The sequence below is a fragment of the Bombina bombina genome, chromosome 4 (genome assembly GCF_027579735.1).
Source record: "Bombina bombina isolate aBomBom1 chromosome 4, aBomBom1.pri, whole genome shotgun sequence".
In the NCBI taxonomy this organism is placed as follows: domain Eukaryota; kingdom Metazoa; phylum Chordata; class Amphibia; order Anura; family Bombinatoridae; genus Bombina; species Bombina bombina.
In genome coordinates, this window is record NC_069502.1 from 675,217,528 (window position 1) to 675,236,585 (window position 19,058).

The 19,058-nt window shown below is 34.5% G+C and overlaps 1 protein-coding gene across 2 annotated transcripts; it reads right to left on the reverse strand.

Moving 5' to 3' along the window:
- Positions 1-611: 611 nt before the first annotated feature.
- On the reverse strand, positions 612-16,965 carry VGLL2 (vestigial like family member 2). 2 transcript variants are annotated; one of them, XM_053710801.1, is made up of 4 exons: positions 16,625-16,965; positions 14,580-14,892; positions 4,832-5,347; positions 612-2,546 (listed from the first exon to the last, which is right to left on the reverse strand). In XM_053710801.1, exons 1-4 carry the CDS (start codon positions 16,703-16,705, stop codon positions 2,503-2,505), a joined length of 954 nt encoding a protein of 317 aa, XP_053566776.1. In that variant the 5' UTR covers positions 16,706-16,965; the 3' UTR covers positions 612-2,502. The 2 variants fall into 2 exon arrangements, with proteins under 2 accessions (XP_053566776.1, XP_053566777.1); XM_053710802.1 differs by having other exon boundaries at positions 612-2,402; positions 16,625-16,963.
- Positions 16,966-19,058: the final 2,093 nt, after the last annotated feature.

Consider the following 19,058-nt stretch of genomic DNA (forward strand, 5'->3'; position numbering starts at 1 on the left):
GGAATAGGCACAGACATTACAAATTAAACTGAACTGCAGTGTTTATATCTTGTCTGTCATCTATCTATAATCTATCTAATCTATCTATCTATCTCCACTATCCATCTATCATCTATCTATCTATCTATCTATCTATCTATAATCTATCTATCTCCACTATCCATCTATCATCTATCTATCTATCTATATATCTATCTATCTATCTATCTATCTATCTATCATCTATCTATCTATATCTATCATCTATCTATCTATCTATCTATCTATCTATCATCTATATATCTCCACTTTCTATCTATCTATCTATCTATCTATCTATCTATCTATCTATCTATCTATCTATCTATCATCACTAATATTTCAAAAGTGCAATGTGTGCAATAAAGCATAACTAGAAAATGGCATTTAAAAACATTATATTTTGTACACACAATGCTATTTCTCTGAAAACAATTATATGCATTTAGGTAGAAAAAACAAGTTCTGCCTGACTTCTTTTTTTTTTTAATTATAATTAAAAAAATCAAAATAAGTGATGATGCCAATATATAAACTTAACCCACAAACCACCATTATTGTAATTTTTATAACCATCAATGAAATTTGACGTCTTGTTCCATTCACAATATATTAACTTTATTGTTTATATTACAGGAAATAGCTATAAAATATTCGAATTTGATCATTGGTCTTGTAATAAAATTTTAAAATACTATTTTGACACATTGGTCGTTAAGCAGATGACTTGAATTGACAGCACTTAACAATAGAAAAGAAACCAAAAGATATCGTTAACACAGTGTTCTCTGCTTTAATACAAATAGCCAATTCCTTTTTTTCTATTTGTTTGTTTGTTTTTATTCATTGCTATTGTAAAAACAAAAAAACAACAACCCTTATTTATGGAATGGAACGATTTTATTTATAAAAGGATATTCAATGCCCATTTATCTGCTTAGTAAATTTGATTTACTTCTGGTGTTAAACATTAAGATCAGAATATATTGGAAAATGTATATGGGAAAACAAATTAAAATAATATTGTAAGCACAAATAAAGTTACAAGAACAAAGCGGGCAGTGGATCGGGAATCTACTCAATTGAAATCACCAGACTGTTCCTCTCTTAAAGATGTCTGAGATCACAAATCTCACCTAAGCAGGCACTTGCATTTAGTAACAATATTTTTCCATGTCATGTACACGGGACAACTGCATAAACTGTCAGAGGGTTTAAAATAGGTATGAGAAGAGTTTCCTTTACTTGCTACAGGAGTTCTGATCAATGTCTCCAACAGCTGTTTTTTTTCTCTAAAAGGCAATATAACTGCATATACAAATGATATATTGCTCAATTGTGTTAGGAACTCACATAAAATATCTGCATTACTTAAGTATTTTACATGCTTCTGTTATTCTTTTTTTTTCTCTATTCCATTATCTAAATATACATTTTTCTTCTTGCTCATCAAACAACGCTGTTAAGAACACAAATAGTTTAATTCAGTATTCCTACAATTAAATACATCTTTCAATGTTTCCCAAAACAAGTTAAAGTGACAGCATGACAGCATTATTTGTGTGTGTGTGTGGGGGGGGGGGGTAGTGTAGCTGTCTGAGATCAATTGTCCAAAATAAGCACTCTGTGCAGATCTCCTTTCAGTCATCTACCGAACAGTTGTTCCAAAAACAGGCTGTCATTTATTTTTCTGTAGGGTGTTTTCTTTCATGATAAAATTCTCCTTGTAAAAAAAAAAAAATTGCAATTGTCGGGCTTAACCCTAAGAAGTGCCACCTTGGTTGTCATGTTTCTGCAGTTTGAACAGTTGTCCATTTAACAGCTGCATTTCTTTAAACTGAGGGCAGGTGGCCCCAGTCCATTCCTTAAACAGGATTGCATATCCACATATGGGCTTTTAATTGTCCCTTGCCCTTTAAACTTTCATTGTCCCGTTTTAGTCAACATACAGGTCTATAGGAATACATCGATGTTCATCAAACAGGTAGCTTGCATGGAAAGTCAAATTCACAAAGGCATAAAAATATTCACAACACCAAAAAATAAGTCTTTTGTCATATGAAAGCCAGTGAATTTATATTAATATATATCTATTTATATTTATATATTTATATAATGCTATTATTTGGTGGAAAGGTTTTTTTGTTGAATTATCACAACAAATTAAATAAAAAGATTGTGTCAGTCTTTTCACAAGTCTCTGCGCACAGAAGAAATAAATCTCTTTCCCTTCTAACTGGCATGTAGTCCAGAGGGCATCCGTTGGCAGTTGAAGTCATAGTGCTGGTTCACAAGTGTTCTGGGCCTTGGGGGTAAAGAGACTGTTTCAAGTCTTTGACGGGATCAGCTCAGGAGAGGTCCACCACAGAAGGGATAGCGTCGAGCTGTAAACGAAGATCACAAGCTGTTACCACCAAAGCAAAGAAACTCCCATGTCTGCTCACAAAGCCATCAATTCTACATGATGGGGGGGGATCTACAGGGTTAAAACCAGTACAGATCCTTGTTTTTATCTTGAGGCTGCAAACCTGGGAATGGAGGATAGGCAGAGAGAGAAAGAAAGAGGAATGGGGAAGAAGAGAAATAAAGGTACAAGATATTTAAGGATAGGGTGAAATAGTACCAAGGGTTTGTCTGCTTATTCCCTGAACAATAGACTGGAGTATAAAGAAAATGAATTGTAGGGAAAATGAAAATACATAAGTTAGCAATCATGCAAGGCCATACAGAGCTACCACCTATAGGAACTCCTTGCTTTATATATTCTATATGTGCATTATTGTACCTGTCCAACTCCTTTTGTTCAGATTTTTAGATGATAGAATAAAGCCTAAACTTTTTATAACCTAATTTCATTTGATGCATTTACTCTTTTAACTATGTTTTATCGTATAGTTTGAATCATGGGTGTCCTGTGAAAAATTGTATTTAATAACTGATAGATAAATGTATTTTATGTTAGCAAAATAAAGTGATTTAGATCTTGAAACACAATGTTGAACATTATAACCTGGTTTTATTGTCATTGTTTTGAATAAAGTAAAATAACTACTCTGTAGCTTACAGAGCTTTTATCACTAACTAAAATTGCCTATTCATTATTATAAAAGGATATTAGAATCTGATTTAGTGTCCATGAAATTTCAAGTAATCCCATTAGTGCATCGATAAAAGCCAAATGCGCCTGCATTAAATGTGTCGAAGGAATAGTTTTATTTATTTTTTTGTTATATGTGTTTAAAAAACTTACTGATAAAGCAAACCAGTAGTATATAGGTAAATGTGAAAATATACCATTACTTTATTGCAAATTTCTGTGGCAGCCAAATGTTTAATTATTAAAGGGACAGTTTAACCATAAACTTGCTCTCCTTTAATTTGTTCCTAATGATCCATGTTACCTTTTGGAGTGTATTAAAGGGACAGTCTAGTCACAATTAAACTTTCATTATTCAGATAGGACATGTAATTTTAATTAACTTTCCAATTTACTTTTATCATCAAATTTGCTTTTATCTCTTAGTATTCTTAGTTTAAACTCAACCTAGACAGACTCATATGCTAATTTCTAAACCCTTGAGGGCTGCCTCTTATCTCAGGTTTTTTAAATTCCTTTTCAACACAAAGAGACAAAGTACAAGTGGGCTATATAGATAACACTGTGTACAGGCACAGGGAGTTATTTAAGATTTAGCACACAACAACGCTAAATTTAAGACAATAGATAATAAACAGTCACAGTCATGTGATCAGGGGGCTGGAAGAAGGTTCCTAGATACAAGGTAATCACAGAGGTAAAAAGTATATTAATATAACTGTGTTGGTTGTGCAAAATTGGGGAATGGGTAATAAAGGGATTATCTATCTTTTAAAACAATAACAATTCTATGGTAGACTGTCCCTTTAAATTGTTTACAAATAGCTCCTTAGCCTTTATATCACCATTTTAAATAGCTGATTTACCCTGTAAAATCCCTACCTGTACTGAACGTTTATATTCCTAGGTATAGGCTATTGAGAAACTATGTAAACACAGCCAGCAGAAGAAATTACACTCACAATGGGAGGTGGAAGAGATAAAGCTCTAAAATGTCCATTTTCAATTGTTCTTTCTAAGTATTGTACAGAGACAGAGGGGGAAGCATTTGAGTGATAGTATAAGGAGATCTTATCTGTCTGCAAGCTTAGCCTATTTTGATGGGTTGTGGTTTCAAAAAGCAATTCTAGCTATTTATTTTGCAAAAAGAAGCATGAATGAGCAATTTCTCATATGTTTCATATGCTGCAGATGGTATAACATGTCATGGGGAACACATTCAGGGAAAAACTATTTTACAGTGAACTGTCCCTTTAAATATTAAAATGTTTTCAATAGCCACTCTATAATGAAATATAAAGAAAGGGGATGATCACAATCATTTAAAAAAGTGTATCCAATAATTTATCTACAAAAATGCCCTCATATATGAATGCTTAATTATAAAAAAAACATTAGATACACTCCCTAAAGGATTGTGATGAACCCCAAAGTGAACTGGAAAAATCATATGCTTGAAACACATACATCTGTAAAGTTCAGATTTCATACCACAAAAAGGAAATCATTTCCAAGGTATTTCAATCTTATATTGATTTATGTACCTTGAAATAAGTGAATTATTTCACCATCTACATATGTCACCTAACAAGCTTTGAAATAATCTAGCCAGGTGAGTGACTAGCTCATACAGATAAGAGTGGGATGATAACAAACACATGCTAGACATGCACCAGTGTGTTACTAAGGAAGCATCACTGCCAGTACCAGTCTTACCTGCATCTACATTGAGCCCAATGCCCTGACCCATCTCCCCTGTTGGTCCAGGGAATGGCCCAGGGGTTGTCCACGCGGAGGTGGCCGGCTCTGCTTTCCCCAGATCACATTGTGCTGTGGCTGATGCTGTGCCTGTTGGGGTGATCCGGTGAGGGCGAACTGAAGCCGGTACCAGGAGTGAGCTGTACCGAGGATCAAAGTGTGTACTGTAGACCTCATGCATGCTGGTCCGGGGGTAGGTGCTGCCCTGGCTGTTGATGGCTCCACCAAGGGAGTAGGGGTGGTGGTGGTGATGGTGCGCATGGTGCCAGGGCTCTGGGGGCCCCTGGTGTAAGTGGCTGTGTAGAGAGGCGGGGGAATAAGGGTCTGTACCAAATGGGATATCTGAGTGAGGGCCACTGAGAGGACTAGCTAGGCTGCTTCCCAAGGACGAGCTGGCACTCACCGCAGATGGCTGGTAACTACTGTTCCAGAAGGATGGTGGGAAACTCCTCTGGCTCATGGGGTAAGACTGGTCTGCAGGCACAAGTAAAAAACAATATATAGAAAAAGATCAAATTATTCTGTCATTAAAAAACAAATCAGAAAGGTATAACAATAGAAAGTCACAAGGATACACAAAGTTAAGTGTTGTCATGCCCACATCAATCAATCAATCAATATATATATATATTTGTACATTTGTATTAAAAGTATTATCTTGCTGCCTATTAGGAATTAAACTGGGATGGATACATTTCTAGCTGATAAACTGTCTATCACATCTACACAATATCTCCATAGATTCTTAACTAACATTTTTCTCTATAACATTTTATTTTCACCTTTTCCTTCTAAGTTGAATTAGACGGAAATGATTTATTTATATAGAAAAACTGCACTAGTATCTAACAGCAAACAATGCTTTATTTAGATTTTCAAAAAAACATAAGACTGTTTCATTGTACTAACGACTAATCTGTAGCAGCATAAATAGAAAGGTTATGTGCTGGAAATAATACATCTACCTTCTAAATAAAATACAGTTTTTTTACAGTTTTTTTTAAAAAGCACCTTTGAGTAAAGTTTCTTGGTCTCTGATGTGATGAATTAGAAACCAGGATGCATGAGGCCTGCATGAGGGTCAGTAAAACAGCAGTTTACTTAAAGGGCAAGTTAAGCATCTACATTAAAGAGATGTTCTACTTTCACATGTTTATTGTTTAAAAATATAGATAATCCCTTTATTGCCCATTCCATGGTTTTGCATAACCAACATTGTTATAGTAATATACTTTTTACCTCTTTAATTGCCTTGGGTATCTATCTATCCATCTATCTATCTCTGTCTGTCTATATAGCTATGTACATACACATTAGATGTAAAAAAAAATACCCCCCCCCTCTTTGATCTGCTCCCTCTCCAGACTGTAAATTTGAAAACCCCACAACTTATTTTTTTATAGGAGTAAATAGCAATATAAACAATAGACAGTGTAGTTAGTCCATTCTGTTGAGTCTGGCAAGATTATGTGACAAACACAATGCGTTTCAAGGTTCCATCTCGTCATCAGGTCACTGGACCTCAAAAACACATTTAGTTTGTCACACAGTCTTCCCAGACTTAAAGGGACACTAAACCCAAATTCTTTCTTTAATGATTCAGATAGAGCATGCAGTTTTAAGCAACTTTCTAATTTAATCCTATTATCAATTTTTCTTCGTTCTCTTGCTACCTTTATTTAAAAAGCAGGAATGTAAAGCTTAACAGCCGTCCCATTTTTTGGCTGAGAACCTGGGCTATGCTTGCTTATTGGTTTGCTAAATGTATCCACGAATAACCAAGCGCTATCCATGGTGCTGAACCGAAAAAAGGCTGGGTCCTAAGCTTTACATTCCTGCTTTTTAAATAAAGATAGCAAAAGAAAAAGGTAAAATTGATAATAGGAGTAAAGTAGAAAGTTGCTTACAATTGCATGCTCTATCTGAATCATTAAAGAGGATTAACTAGATTTGCATATGTTTTTGAACTAATGCACACTATTCATGAAAATCCGAATAAATGCACCAGCGAAAATAAAGAAAACAAAAAATACTGACGAAAATTGTCAGTATCCATTTGTTTGCTTTAATTTTTTTAAGCGCTTAATACGTACCTTAGCGCACTCTCCATGCGCCCCAGAGCACATTAACGTAAATATTGTAGCTACAGGTGAACTTTTCACCTGTAGTTTTGAAACATTTACATTTGTTTTAACGAAAATGAAAGAAATGTTTAATGAAAATTATTTTATTAGAGAGTTACATTGTTTTTACATACTATATGTTTTAATTCATATATTCTAGCTTTATGAAATAGTATTGTTTGAGTCCTCTCTACTGTTTCTATAGGAATGAAAAAACATTTATTTCTGAGCCAGTGCATGAATTGCGGATGTCAAACAAGAAATATACTCAAAGTCATTTAAAACAACAGATTTTTAAACAAATAAAGTGATGGTAAAGTCATCTGTTGTGCAATACATAATCCTTTTTCTTTTACCATAACTAGCACATCGATGTGCATGTGCTTATATAAATAAAAAACCATTTATTCACGCTGTAATGTCGATTTTATTTCCCTCTCCGTACAGTGTTTCAAACAGCCTCTCTATATTTTTTTACCGGTGCAGCTTTGATTGACAACGCTTTTAGCCAATCATCAGCTCACCATGCGCCCTATGTGAAATATGTACCGCACGCTCCCGACATCTACACTAAGTCTTTGCTACTTACTGCGCATGCGCACTTCTTACGCTAACTGCGCATTGCTATATGACACTACGCACCGATCGGCTAAAACCAGGAGCTGAGTATTCTCATATAGCAATGTGCAGTTAGAATAAGCGGTGCGCATGCGCAGTAAGTAGCAAAGACTTAGTGTAAATGTCGGGAGCGTGCGGTACATATTTCAGATAGGGCGCATGGTGAGCTGATGATTGGCTAAAAGCGTTGTCAATCAAAGCTGCACCGGTGAAAAAATATAGAGAGGCTGTTTGAAACACTGTACGGAGAGGGAAATAAAATCGGCATTACAGCGTGAATAAATGTTTTTTTATTTATATAAGCACATCGATGTGCTAGTTATGGTAAAAGAAAAAGGATTATGTATTGCACAACAGATGACTTTACCATCACTTAAGTAAAAATAAAAATATCACTAAATGCACTATTTAATCTTACATATGTAAAAAGTTACTATTTTTATGAGATGAAAGTGTTTTATTAAAGGGGCCTACAGCTATTTTTTATGTGCATAATAAATATAAACAATTAAACACATTACAAAAGATCTGCATACAAAATAGATATTTTAAGTATTTAAACTGTATTTTTGACATCATTTGCATTGTTTTGCAGACCAGAGCCACATCCTAGTAAAAGTCTCTCATCTACTTTGTTAAAGCCAGTAAGAAACAGCTAAAATGCACCACTACACTAATTAAACAATAACAGCATGGAATGTAGAAAGATTAGGATTTTTGAGTCTGCAGTTTGCACTTTTAATTCTAGTGTGTACATAAACAATGAAAGTATGTGTCAAACATTTTTTGGTACTATACTATCTAGTACTTTAGAGCGTTACAAACAAAGGTAGAATAATGTCAGTAGCTAGTAGACATGTGGGTTTCAATTCGTTCCGAATTGAAATTCGGCCGAATTTGTTAAATTCAGAGATTCAGATCGATTCGAATTTCCGAATTATGGTAGTACCGAATCTACCGAATAAATCCGAATTAGTTCGGATTTATTTGTTACATTCGGATGGCCATGGATTACACTAGTATTGTACAGTATATTAGGTTATATCACTCTGCTATGGGTTACATGTAATATACAGTACATAATACTAGTCTAATACACAGCACATCCCACCTAACACATACCGAAATTCTGAATTTCCGAATCAAACCGAACCGAATCTAGGTGAATTTATTCGAATCCGAATGAATCCGAAACAAATCCAAAACAAATTAATTTAAAATTTCCGAATTAGAATCGATCCGAACCGAAATTCGAAAACATCCGAATCGAACCGAACGGAACCAAATTTTTCGGCCATGCACAAGTCTAGTAGCTAGCTTATGGTCATATGATAAATAGCTTATTTGGACTGTACTGATCTGGTAGTCCTTTTACTGCTGGGACCATTTTGTTCATTAGGCTATATGCCATACAAGCGAATATGATAATAACTGTGCTGTCTATCCTGCCGGCTGCTTAGGTGAATTGTTGGTCTGAAATAGTTGAGATCAGTCAAACTTAGATACTCTAATTCAGGTTTAAAAGTAATTTGACTATTTTACCCAGGTTTCCTTAAAGGTTTACTAAACACAAATTGTAAACTACAAAATTTTGAACCTTCATATCTGTGAATAATTTTGCAATAAAAATGACTTAATACTTAAAACTATACTACATTTGTGATGTGGATAAAGTTATTTATCAAAATCCCTTAATTATTATAAACAAATATAAGAAGCTATATAACCCTGTAGATTATTCATATAAAAATCAAGTAAATTAGAAACATTTTTTCCCACTTGCTTGAGTCACACATTAATTAAAGGGACACTAAACCCAAAAAATTTATTTCATGATTCAGATAGAGAAAACAATTTTAAACAACTTGCTAATTTACTTCTATTATCTAATTTGCTTCATTTTTTAGATATTCTTTGTTGAAGAAATAGCAATGCACATGGGTGAGCCAATCACACGAGGCATCTATGTGCAGCCACCAATCAGCAGCTACTGAGCCTAGCTAGATATGCTTTTCAGCAAAGAATATCAAGAGAATGAAGCAAATTAGATAATAGAAGTAAATTAGAAAGTTGTTTAAAATTGCATGCTCTTTCTGAATCACGAAAGAAAAAAAAAATGTGGGTTTCATGTCACTTTAACGCAATAATTTCATAATTAAAACGTTAGAAATATAGTTTAAATCACTATTCCATTTAGATTATACATTACTAGAATAGAGTTTCATTCATGATTAAGCACTATAATTAGTCATTTTAATTGTGCAAGTTAGTATACTAATCTTTAAATGAGCTGTGAGTAATATTAAATCAATTGGTGCCTCTTTTAATCCATTGGAGTTGTGCAAAGCAACTCAAAAGGCTTTTTTTTTAAGGGTTTTTTAAATTTTAAGGCCATTCCAATGTATTAGAACACAATTATCATATGGTTTCCTGTGGTTGCTCAACAACAATTATGAAACGTTTCTCACTAACAACAATAATATGTCTTAAAGGGACACAAAAATAAATCTCTCTATATGACAGAGCATTTTTTTCTTATTCCACTATTACATGCATATAACTATGGTCTCCATTTATCATCTGCTGGGTGGACGAGATTCACTATCATGAAACTTGTATGCCTAGTCTCACATTAAAAGGGACAGAATACAGTAAAATTGTTTTTCCCTTGATGTATTTCCAATGACTTGTTACACCAGCTGCAGAGTATAGAATGTATGAGAAATTGCATTTTGGGGTTTATTTGTGGATATGAAATTGCTGGTTTTGTGCTTTGAAATCAAATTTGATTTGTTCTCTTGGTATCCTTTGTTGAAAAGGATACCTAGGTAGGCTCAGGAGCTGCTGCTTGGTGACTGCACATTTATGCCTCATGTGATTGGCTAACCCAATGCATTCAGTTAGTTCCCAGTAGTGATTTGCTGCTTCTTTAACAAAGGATACCAAGAGAATAAAGTAAATTAGATATTAGAAGTATTTTGGAAATTAATCATTAATAACATCTTTGGGTTTTATGTCCCTTTAATAAATGGAACCCAATGTGTTTAACCCATATGAAAGGGTTAAACACATAGTTTAAGTCGCCTACAAAGAAACAACTCACTACTGGGATCTAGTTGAACACATCTGGTGAGCCCATAACAATTGCTGCCTAGGTTTGCTTTCATTAAAGGATACAAACAGAACAAATTAAAGGGGTTAAACACATATTTAAAGTACCACTAGAGAGATAAAAGCATTGCTGGTCCTAAGCAATAACTCTTGGTTACTCAATCTAGTCACACAGCTGGGTCATGAATCTACAGACACTGATTTGGTTAGTGGCCAACTGGCCATGTCTGTTTAGGAGTCGACAAACAGTGTTCTGTAACTCCCAATCTGTATTTTAACTGTATGTTAAACCCCTTTGCAGGGTTAAACACATAGCATTGCAGGACCACTAGTGTTAAAATGACATGTTCTAACGAATTAGAGCAGGCATTTTTTCCACTATAATAGCCCTTTAAATGGAAGTGAAACCCAATCACAAATCAGATAGACCATACAATTTTAAACAAATTTCCAATTTACTTGTATTATCAATTTTGCTTATTTTTTGTGTTATCCTTTATTGAAGGAGCTGCAATGCACTACTGAGAGATAGCTGAACACATTGGTAAACCAATAACAAGAGGCATATCCGTGCGGCTACCAATCAGCAGCTAGCTCCCAGCTTCTGAGCCTACCTAGGCATGCTTTTTAACAAAGGATTCCAAGAAGAAAAGCAATTTAGATAATAGAAGTAAAATAATATGCTTTGTCTGAATCATGAAAGACATTTTTGGGTTTCATGTCCCTTTAAGTGAATTCCACAGTTGCACCTCAATAATCTGAAAACATGTTACCAGTGCCTTTTGATTTTTGGAACTTTACTATTTCAAGAGCCTCAACTTCATGAATAACAATTGGGTCCTTTTTTTCCACAGCCAACATATTTTGGTTACTCTTGCGGCTATGATCTAAGTTTTAGTGCATGTTCAGTTCACATAATAAACATTAATGTTTCTTGATTAGATTACTATAAATCTAATAAACATAAAAGGTTTTTAAAAATTACTCTAAACTATTTGTAAATTGAAGATATGTCATGAATTGATATTAATGGTAAAGGTGAAAAACCTGCATTGAAACACACTATATAGTCATCATAATGAATGATGAAGTTCTGTTTATTTTTAGATTCACCATGAATATTTCACTTGTTTTACAAAAAATAAGTAAATACTGAAAATAAATCCTGCTATGAGGTAAATACAATTGTTTTTTCTTTCTTTCTAATTCAGACTGTGGCTATGCAAAAGAATTGGAAAGGCTTACAAAAGGGAGTAAAAAAAAAAAACACTTGTGTATTTATACTGTGAGGTCTATTCATAGTGGTGTGATTATGTACTGACTATGAACTAAATTAATAAAAAATCCAGTAACAATTTTAGACAGTAATCTCCATATTGTCTAATCTGTAAATATAACTTGTCTTTAAAGCCATTGTTTGCAGCTGACTTGTGCCCCCAAATCTGTTTGAATTTAGTAAATAGCAAAATAGCCTACTTTCTATTAAAGGGACAGTCAATACCAGAATTTTTGTTGTTTTAAAAGATAGACAATCCCTTAATTACCCATTCCCCAGTTTTGCATAACCAACACAGTTATAATAACAGATTTTTAACTCTGTAATTACCTTGTATCTAAGCCTCTGCAGACTGCCCCCTTATTTCAGTTTTTTTGACAGACTTGCATTTTAGCCAATCAGTGCTCACTCCGCTGTAAATTCATGTGCATGAGCTCAATGTTATCTATATGAAACGCATGAACTAATGTCCTCAAGTGGTGAAAAACTGTCAAAATGCATTTAGATTAGAGGCGGCCTTCAAGGTCTAAAAAATTAGCATATGAACCGCCTAGGTTTAGCTTTCAACTAAGAATACCAAGAGAACAAAGCAAAATTGGTGATAAAAGAAAATTGGAAAGTTGTTTAAAATTAAATGCCCTATCTGAATCATGAAAGTTTTTTCTGGACTTGACTGTTCCTTTAAGGTGTGTCCCAGCCAAGTCAGCTATCCACAAAGTAAAATATTAAAACTAATAAAAAGTATGTAATGTAATAAAGTGAAGTTAATATTTTATACAACCATGGGTATACATTTACAGTTAAAAAGGATTATCTCATAAACAGGGAAATAAAGGCTTAGAAACCATGTCTAAATAACAAGTGTAAACCAAAGTATGATTTAATTCATTATTAGAGGTCATAGTGAGAAATAACTATAAAAAATGAAGTACTGGCATTGCAAGACTAATCTTTGTGGGAGATCAGTAGTGTAAATATTAACCAAAAAGCCCCATGCATCAGGTTTTAGAATTGCAGCACATTATGGGGGTAGTTCTATGGAATTATGTGTTTCCACTTTTATAGTCTCAAAATATTGTATCCATTCACGTTAATACAAAGCTATGATGAGCACAGGTTGTAGTGGTTATGATTTATCCAGTCATTCCTAGCTTTTGTTTGTGAAAAACATGCTCTGTCAATATGGGCTAAAATGTTTGGTTTGGTGGGGTTGATAGAACAGCAATTTCCTAGTGCCTATGGCAGCATTACAATTAAATACACCCCAGTGGGAGATACAATGGTAACTTTTTTTATGAAGTCATATTTGTCTCAGTCACCTTACGTGTTACGGATTCACATGTAAATGCCTTGCTGTGAATGTATGATCAGACCTTGCTAGGTTATTACTGTACAATGAATATTAGGTTATATTGGTTTGGGATGTGTTCTCTGTATTCATGTGCAATGGAGAAGTGACTTGTTTCTTGGGTAAAACATTATAGGAAATTAGTCATTACACCTTATAATGAGCACAATTAAACTGGAATGATTTTGATACAATGTTCATTTTTTAAAGTCTCACTTGTACTTTATAATCAAATCTACTTCCTATCCTTTGTTGAAACTTTGTTGAAATGTCCCATGGGAACATAATGAGGTATATTCAGAAGTGTGCTAGCACCCTATTGAGTCCTACCTAGGTATGCTTACATGGAAAACGCATACATTTCATCAAAAAAGATGCACATTTGATATTTGTTCTAATTGTAGGTTCTGTCTAAATCATGAAAGAATATAGTTTTTAACTTCCACGTCCATCTAAGCTCCCTTTCCAGGACCTTTTTGATTCATGGTGCGGACAATCCCAAGGCTACAATGTACAACATTCTTTCCTAAGGGAATTGTGCAAACATTACTGAATTAACCCGTGACTAGACTTCTAAATTGTGCTTATGCTATTGGTTGCGAAACTCTTGGCACCCTTTGTCACTTATATATAAGCAGGAGCCTAGGGCTGAGCTATAGATACATTTATGTATGTGTTTACATAAAGAGACAGTTTAATTCACAAAAAAACATTATTGAATCTGCTTTCACTGCATTAAGCTGCTGATCTGAACTAAAGGTAAAAACGTTTTCACTCTATTTTGGTTCTAAATGTAATAAACTGACTCGGACAATAATTTTAATTCCATTATATTAAAAAACAATGATCCAATACTATATCTGAGGGCACAATAGTACCTGGCTTCTAATTGACAACGTAGTAGTTTTGTTAAACGTAACAAGTTATTTGAATCGGATTTAAATGAACAGTAAAAACAATATGTGCTGGCAATAACACAGACAGCATCTACACAAAGGAACGAGCACAATGGGAACATCATCTCTAGCTATTAATAAAGGGTCCCACTTGTCAAGTGCACAAACACTTCACGCATTGTCACCACGGGGAATACATTAGTAAGCAGTTAGTGCGATTTACATTGGATAATTGCTAATATACAATAGCGAACTTGCAGGAATTAAACAATTATGATGCCATTCTATAAAGTTGCTCAGAAAGTTAAGAGCGCGCCCAAGCCGCCCTACTCACCTCTCCACGAGCTGCTGCTGCTCCTAGACGCCTTGGCACCCGCACTGCTCGGGGAGTAGCTACTGGGCTGGCTGAGGGCCCTGCTGAAATGCTCGTCCACAACCGAGCTGATGTCCCCCTGGAAATAGGTGAAGAGGACACATCTGGAGTTGATGTATTCGGCCTCTGGAGGTCTCTCCTTCTCCGGGCTGCACTCCTCCTCCTTTATACTGGCGGGAGCGTGGCTGCTGAACGAGCTGCTGCTGCTGCTGCTGCCACTGCTGCTGCTGCCACTTTCTGCCGCCTCTTGCATCTTCGAGTAAAAGGCGAGTTTCTGTACAACACAAAGTGAGGACAAAATCACCATCAGAAACAACACAAGCGTTTTTATTAGAAAAGTCAGATTACAACAATAGTCATAAACTGTCAAAGGATTCCCCCTATTGCAAATACAGCTCAGTAACACTAGCCGGGAGCGAGCTGCACGCGCCGCTAGTTACCTGCGAGCAGTCCGCTAACCCACAGAAGTTTTACCGCTCATTATTACCTCATGACATCTCATACGAGGCGCTTTACCTCAGGCGTTAGCGCATTGCAATATGAAATCATACAGCCGTACTTATAGTACTTTATACACATACATACACAAGTATACTTTTATATATATATATGGTAGGATAGATATAGACAGATATAGACTGACAGATAGATAGGCAAATATACATTTAGATAGATAGGTATATATCTATATAGTACATTTTCAAAGCTTGATTATACTTCTGTCAATTCATAAATAAATAAACAACAGCTAAGTTTCTATAAATTAAACACTCGCTCATTTCAATGCGCTGTATGATAAATATAGATAGTTGTACTTTATGGCAATACACATTATGATAAATATAAATTGCTGTTCTTTATTTAAGGCAATAAACATTATGATAAATATAAATTGCTGTTCTTTATTTAAGGCAATAAACATTATGATAAATATAAATTGCTGTTCTTTATTTAAGGCAATAAACATTATGATAAATATAAATTGTTGTTCTTTATTTAAGGCAATATACATTATGATAAATATAATTATTTGATATTAAACTTACTTGGCTTTGTCACCCAAATCAATTCTTTGACCAAAGTAAGAAAAAAGAGAAAAATGTAACTGTGACTAAATACCATATCAGGATTTTTCTGCTAAATATGGGGATGTTTTGTGTTATGAGAAAGGCAGAAGGAAGAGAACTATTTCAGCTCGTTGCCTGAAATCCGTGTAAATGTGCAAACAAGTGAAATGGACTTGAACAGGTGCAGGGCATGGGAAAAAAAAGCTTTCCACTCAAATATCTCACAAATTAGGCAGAAAGGAAGCAGAGACTTACAGGGGGCTCAGGCACTGATGTTTAGAAAACAGAAGAATTACTTGCAATAAACACTGTGCAAAACAGACATTCTTCACAAATTCATGTGCAATTAGATTTAACATTTGCATTCAATAGATTCAAAAATAATATTTAAATATTTTAAATTATTTTAAAATATATGGGTTTTTTTTTTCAATCACTTTGCAATCATCTAGCCATACAATATAAAGCTAGTGTTGCATTATGTTGAGCCTGTTACACATTTATTTGTAGAACAATGTATTATACAATTAGGCAGCATTATATTCAGCAAGTTATTGCTATTGTATCTTTTCTCAGAAACATGATAAAGCCACCTATTTCATTTTCAAGCTCTGGTGAGTTATTGCAGCGATCTAAGCGTTGGGTAAATATTTTTCTTTACACCTAATCATGAAATCATTAGGATAAGAGCCTGCACAATACATTTAAGATACCCTAAAGTGAGGGTTTTGACACCAATTGCAGATAAATAGCTTGATTAATTGTATTCCACTTTAGAATACTGTTTCATGAACTTACTGTCTGCTATGAAGTATAACATAAATCCTATTGTCAGAGAATAATCCATTTAGCAAGAAATACAGTAGCTTCCAAATACATTTTAACAATGTTTAAAAGTTTTCAGTACCCTCCTGAACAATATGTCATTTAAAAACATACCTGATGGTATGGACTATAAGCTGCTGCAAAATAGGGTTGAGGAGGACCATATACTTGGTACATAACATCCAAACAGCTCATGGCTAATTCAAGTGATGTTCTCAATGCTTTTTCTCTGGATCTTTACAGTTGTCATCAATGTATAGTGCTATTTCTTTAGCCAGGATCCAGTTGATAAGATCCCTCAGAGCATGAAGAAAAAAAAAATGTTGTTGCAGCCTGTTTGTGCGCTGCCCCCTGCTTTACCAACGCAACTCAGACCAGTGTGGGGGCAGAACTTAACTCCAGCATGGGACAGGCTAGTGTGCTACAGGCACTAACTGTAGCTGGAGGGCATTTAAATCTCACGCATGCGTTCTAACATCCCTAACAGGGGGAGTAAGGGAGGGAGAGGAGAGGTGGGAGAGCTGAAAACCAATCACCAGGGGTGTTTTGTTTGCTATTGTGTCAGAAGGTGTTATGACTAGATGACTGTACACTAAGGGGCATGCAGACTATTTATTTGTCTTAGTAGAGGGAAGGTGGGTTACTCCAAATGTACAGAAATCTTTTGTTAGCTACTTTAGATTGTACCTGTGACCTTGGGACTATTCCATTAGGAATATAGGCACAGTATATTGCTTATTTAAATGTACAAAATGTAAACTACATATGTCTGCAGATGATCATATAATATTGATCGGGGGTCATTTTTGGAAACTTTAAAAATTCCAGATTAAAATTACGATTTAAATCTTTATATAATTACTATTTTTTAGTAGTTCTATTGTTTTATTGGAATTGCAATCAATTCATATATGTTGCCCAGTAAATGCTAAACTGTTACACTGATGAATACTCAAGTTTTTCAACTATGGGGACTATTACCAGTCAAGCCAATAAGCACTGACTTTGCCACATTCAACTTTTGTTAAAACTAATTAAAGGGCCACTAAACCCAAAATCTTTCTTTCATGATTCAGATAGAACATACAAATTTAAACAACATTTCAATTTACTTCTATTATTTATTTTGCTTAATTTTTTAGATATCCTTAGTTGAAGAAAAAGCAATGCACATGGGTGAGCCAATCACACGAGACTTCTATGTGCAGCAACCAATCAGCAGCTACTGAGCATATCTAGATATGCTTTTCAGCAAAGAATATCAAGAGAATAAAACAAATTAGATAACAGAAGTAAATTAGAAAGATGTTTAAAATTGCATTCTCTTTCTAAATCATGAAAGAAAAAATGTGGGTGTAATGTCCCTTTAAATAGCTGATAAGGAGAAAAATCTGGTTTATTCCCAAAAGAAAAGTCAATGGTAATGTCCTCTTTAACAACTAACTTGCACGTCTCCTGACTTTTTAGTAGAAGTATATGAAGCTTGCTGCCTACAAAGCATCAGCTTGTGACTGTCTGGTCAAAAGTGAAGGTAATTCAAGTTGTCTGATCTTTACTAGCATCAGGTGTGAACATATTTTAAAGGGGCAGTATAAACCTTAGTCATCATAAAGTCATACCTTAGATTAAGATGCAAATATCTTCCTGAAACCTTTCTATATCATGCAGCAGGAACAGTAAAAAAGTTGTTTTAAAATGAATAGTGTTTCTGTCCAGTTTGAAATGACTGCCAAGCTCCACCCACTGATGGCATCACAATCTGGGCTGCATCTAGGCACTCTGCTGACAGTCTTTTGAATCCAACTAGTGAGTCTCTTGTGATTGGATGCCATATGCAGCCCAGATCATGATATCATCAGTGGGCTGAGCTTGGCAGCCATTTCAAAGTGGCCAGAAACAGTATTCATTTTAAAATGACTGTTTTACCATTCCTGCTGCATGATATGGGAAAGATGCAAGAGGCTATTTGCAGCTTAACCTAAGGTAAGACTTTAAAATGACCTCGGTGTAGACTGTTCCTTTAATACAGGTATCATTCACTATTAGCTGTATTCTGACAGCTAAATACAATAAATAAAATATGGTTTATTTTAAATACAATAATAATAATATTAATAATAATAATAATAATAATAATAATAATAATTATGATGATAATAATACCATCCCTGTTTTGCCAGATTTTGTGGCCTTACAGTATAATTCTAATAAAATCAACATGACAAATCTTCACCCTCATGCACACCAAACAGACTTGCTATCTTCTAATCCTTCATGTCAACTCATGTTTTTTCAAGCTTTAACACACTCCTACATCCCAACGTACTGCTCAGATTATAGCTGATCACTTTAAAAATAAACAAAATAATCAGAAAAAAACATCTTTCTCCAACCCCTTAATGCCAGCCCTTCTACTAATCCATTTAACATTTCTAGAATTCACCCTTTCTTACTCAAGAAACAACAAAATACTATTTTATTCCATCATTTTGTCACATATTGACTACTGCAAACTACTCAATTGTGTTCAAGTGCAGGGCACTCCTTA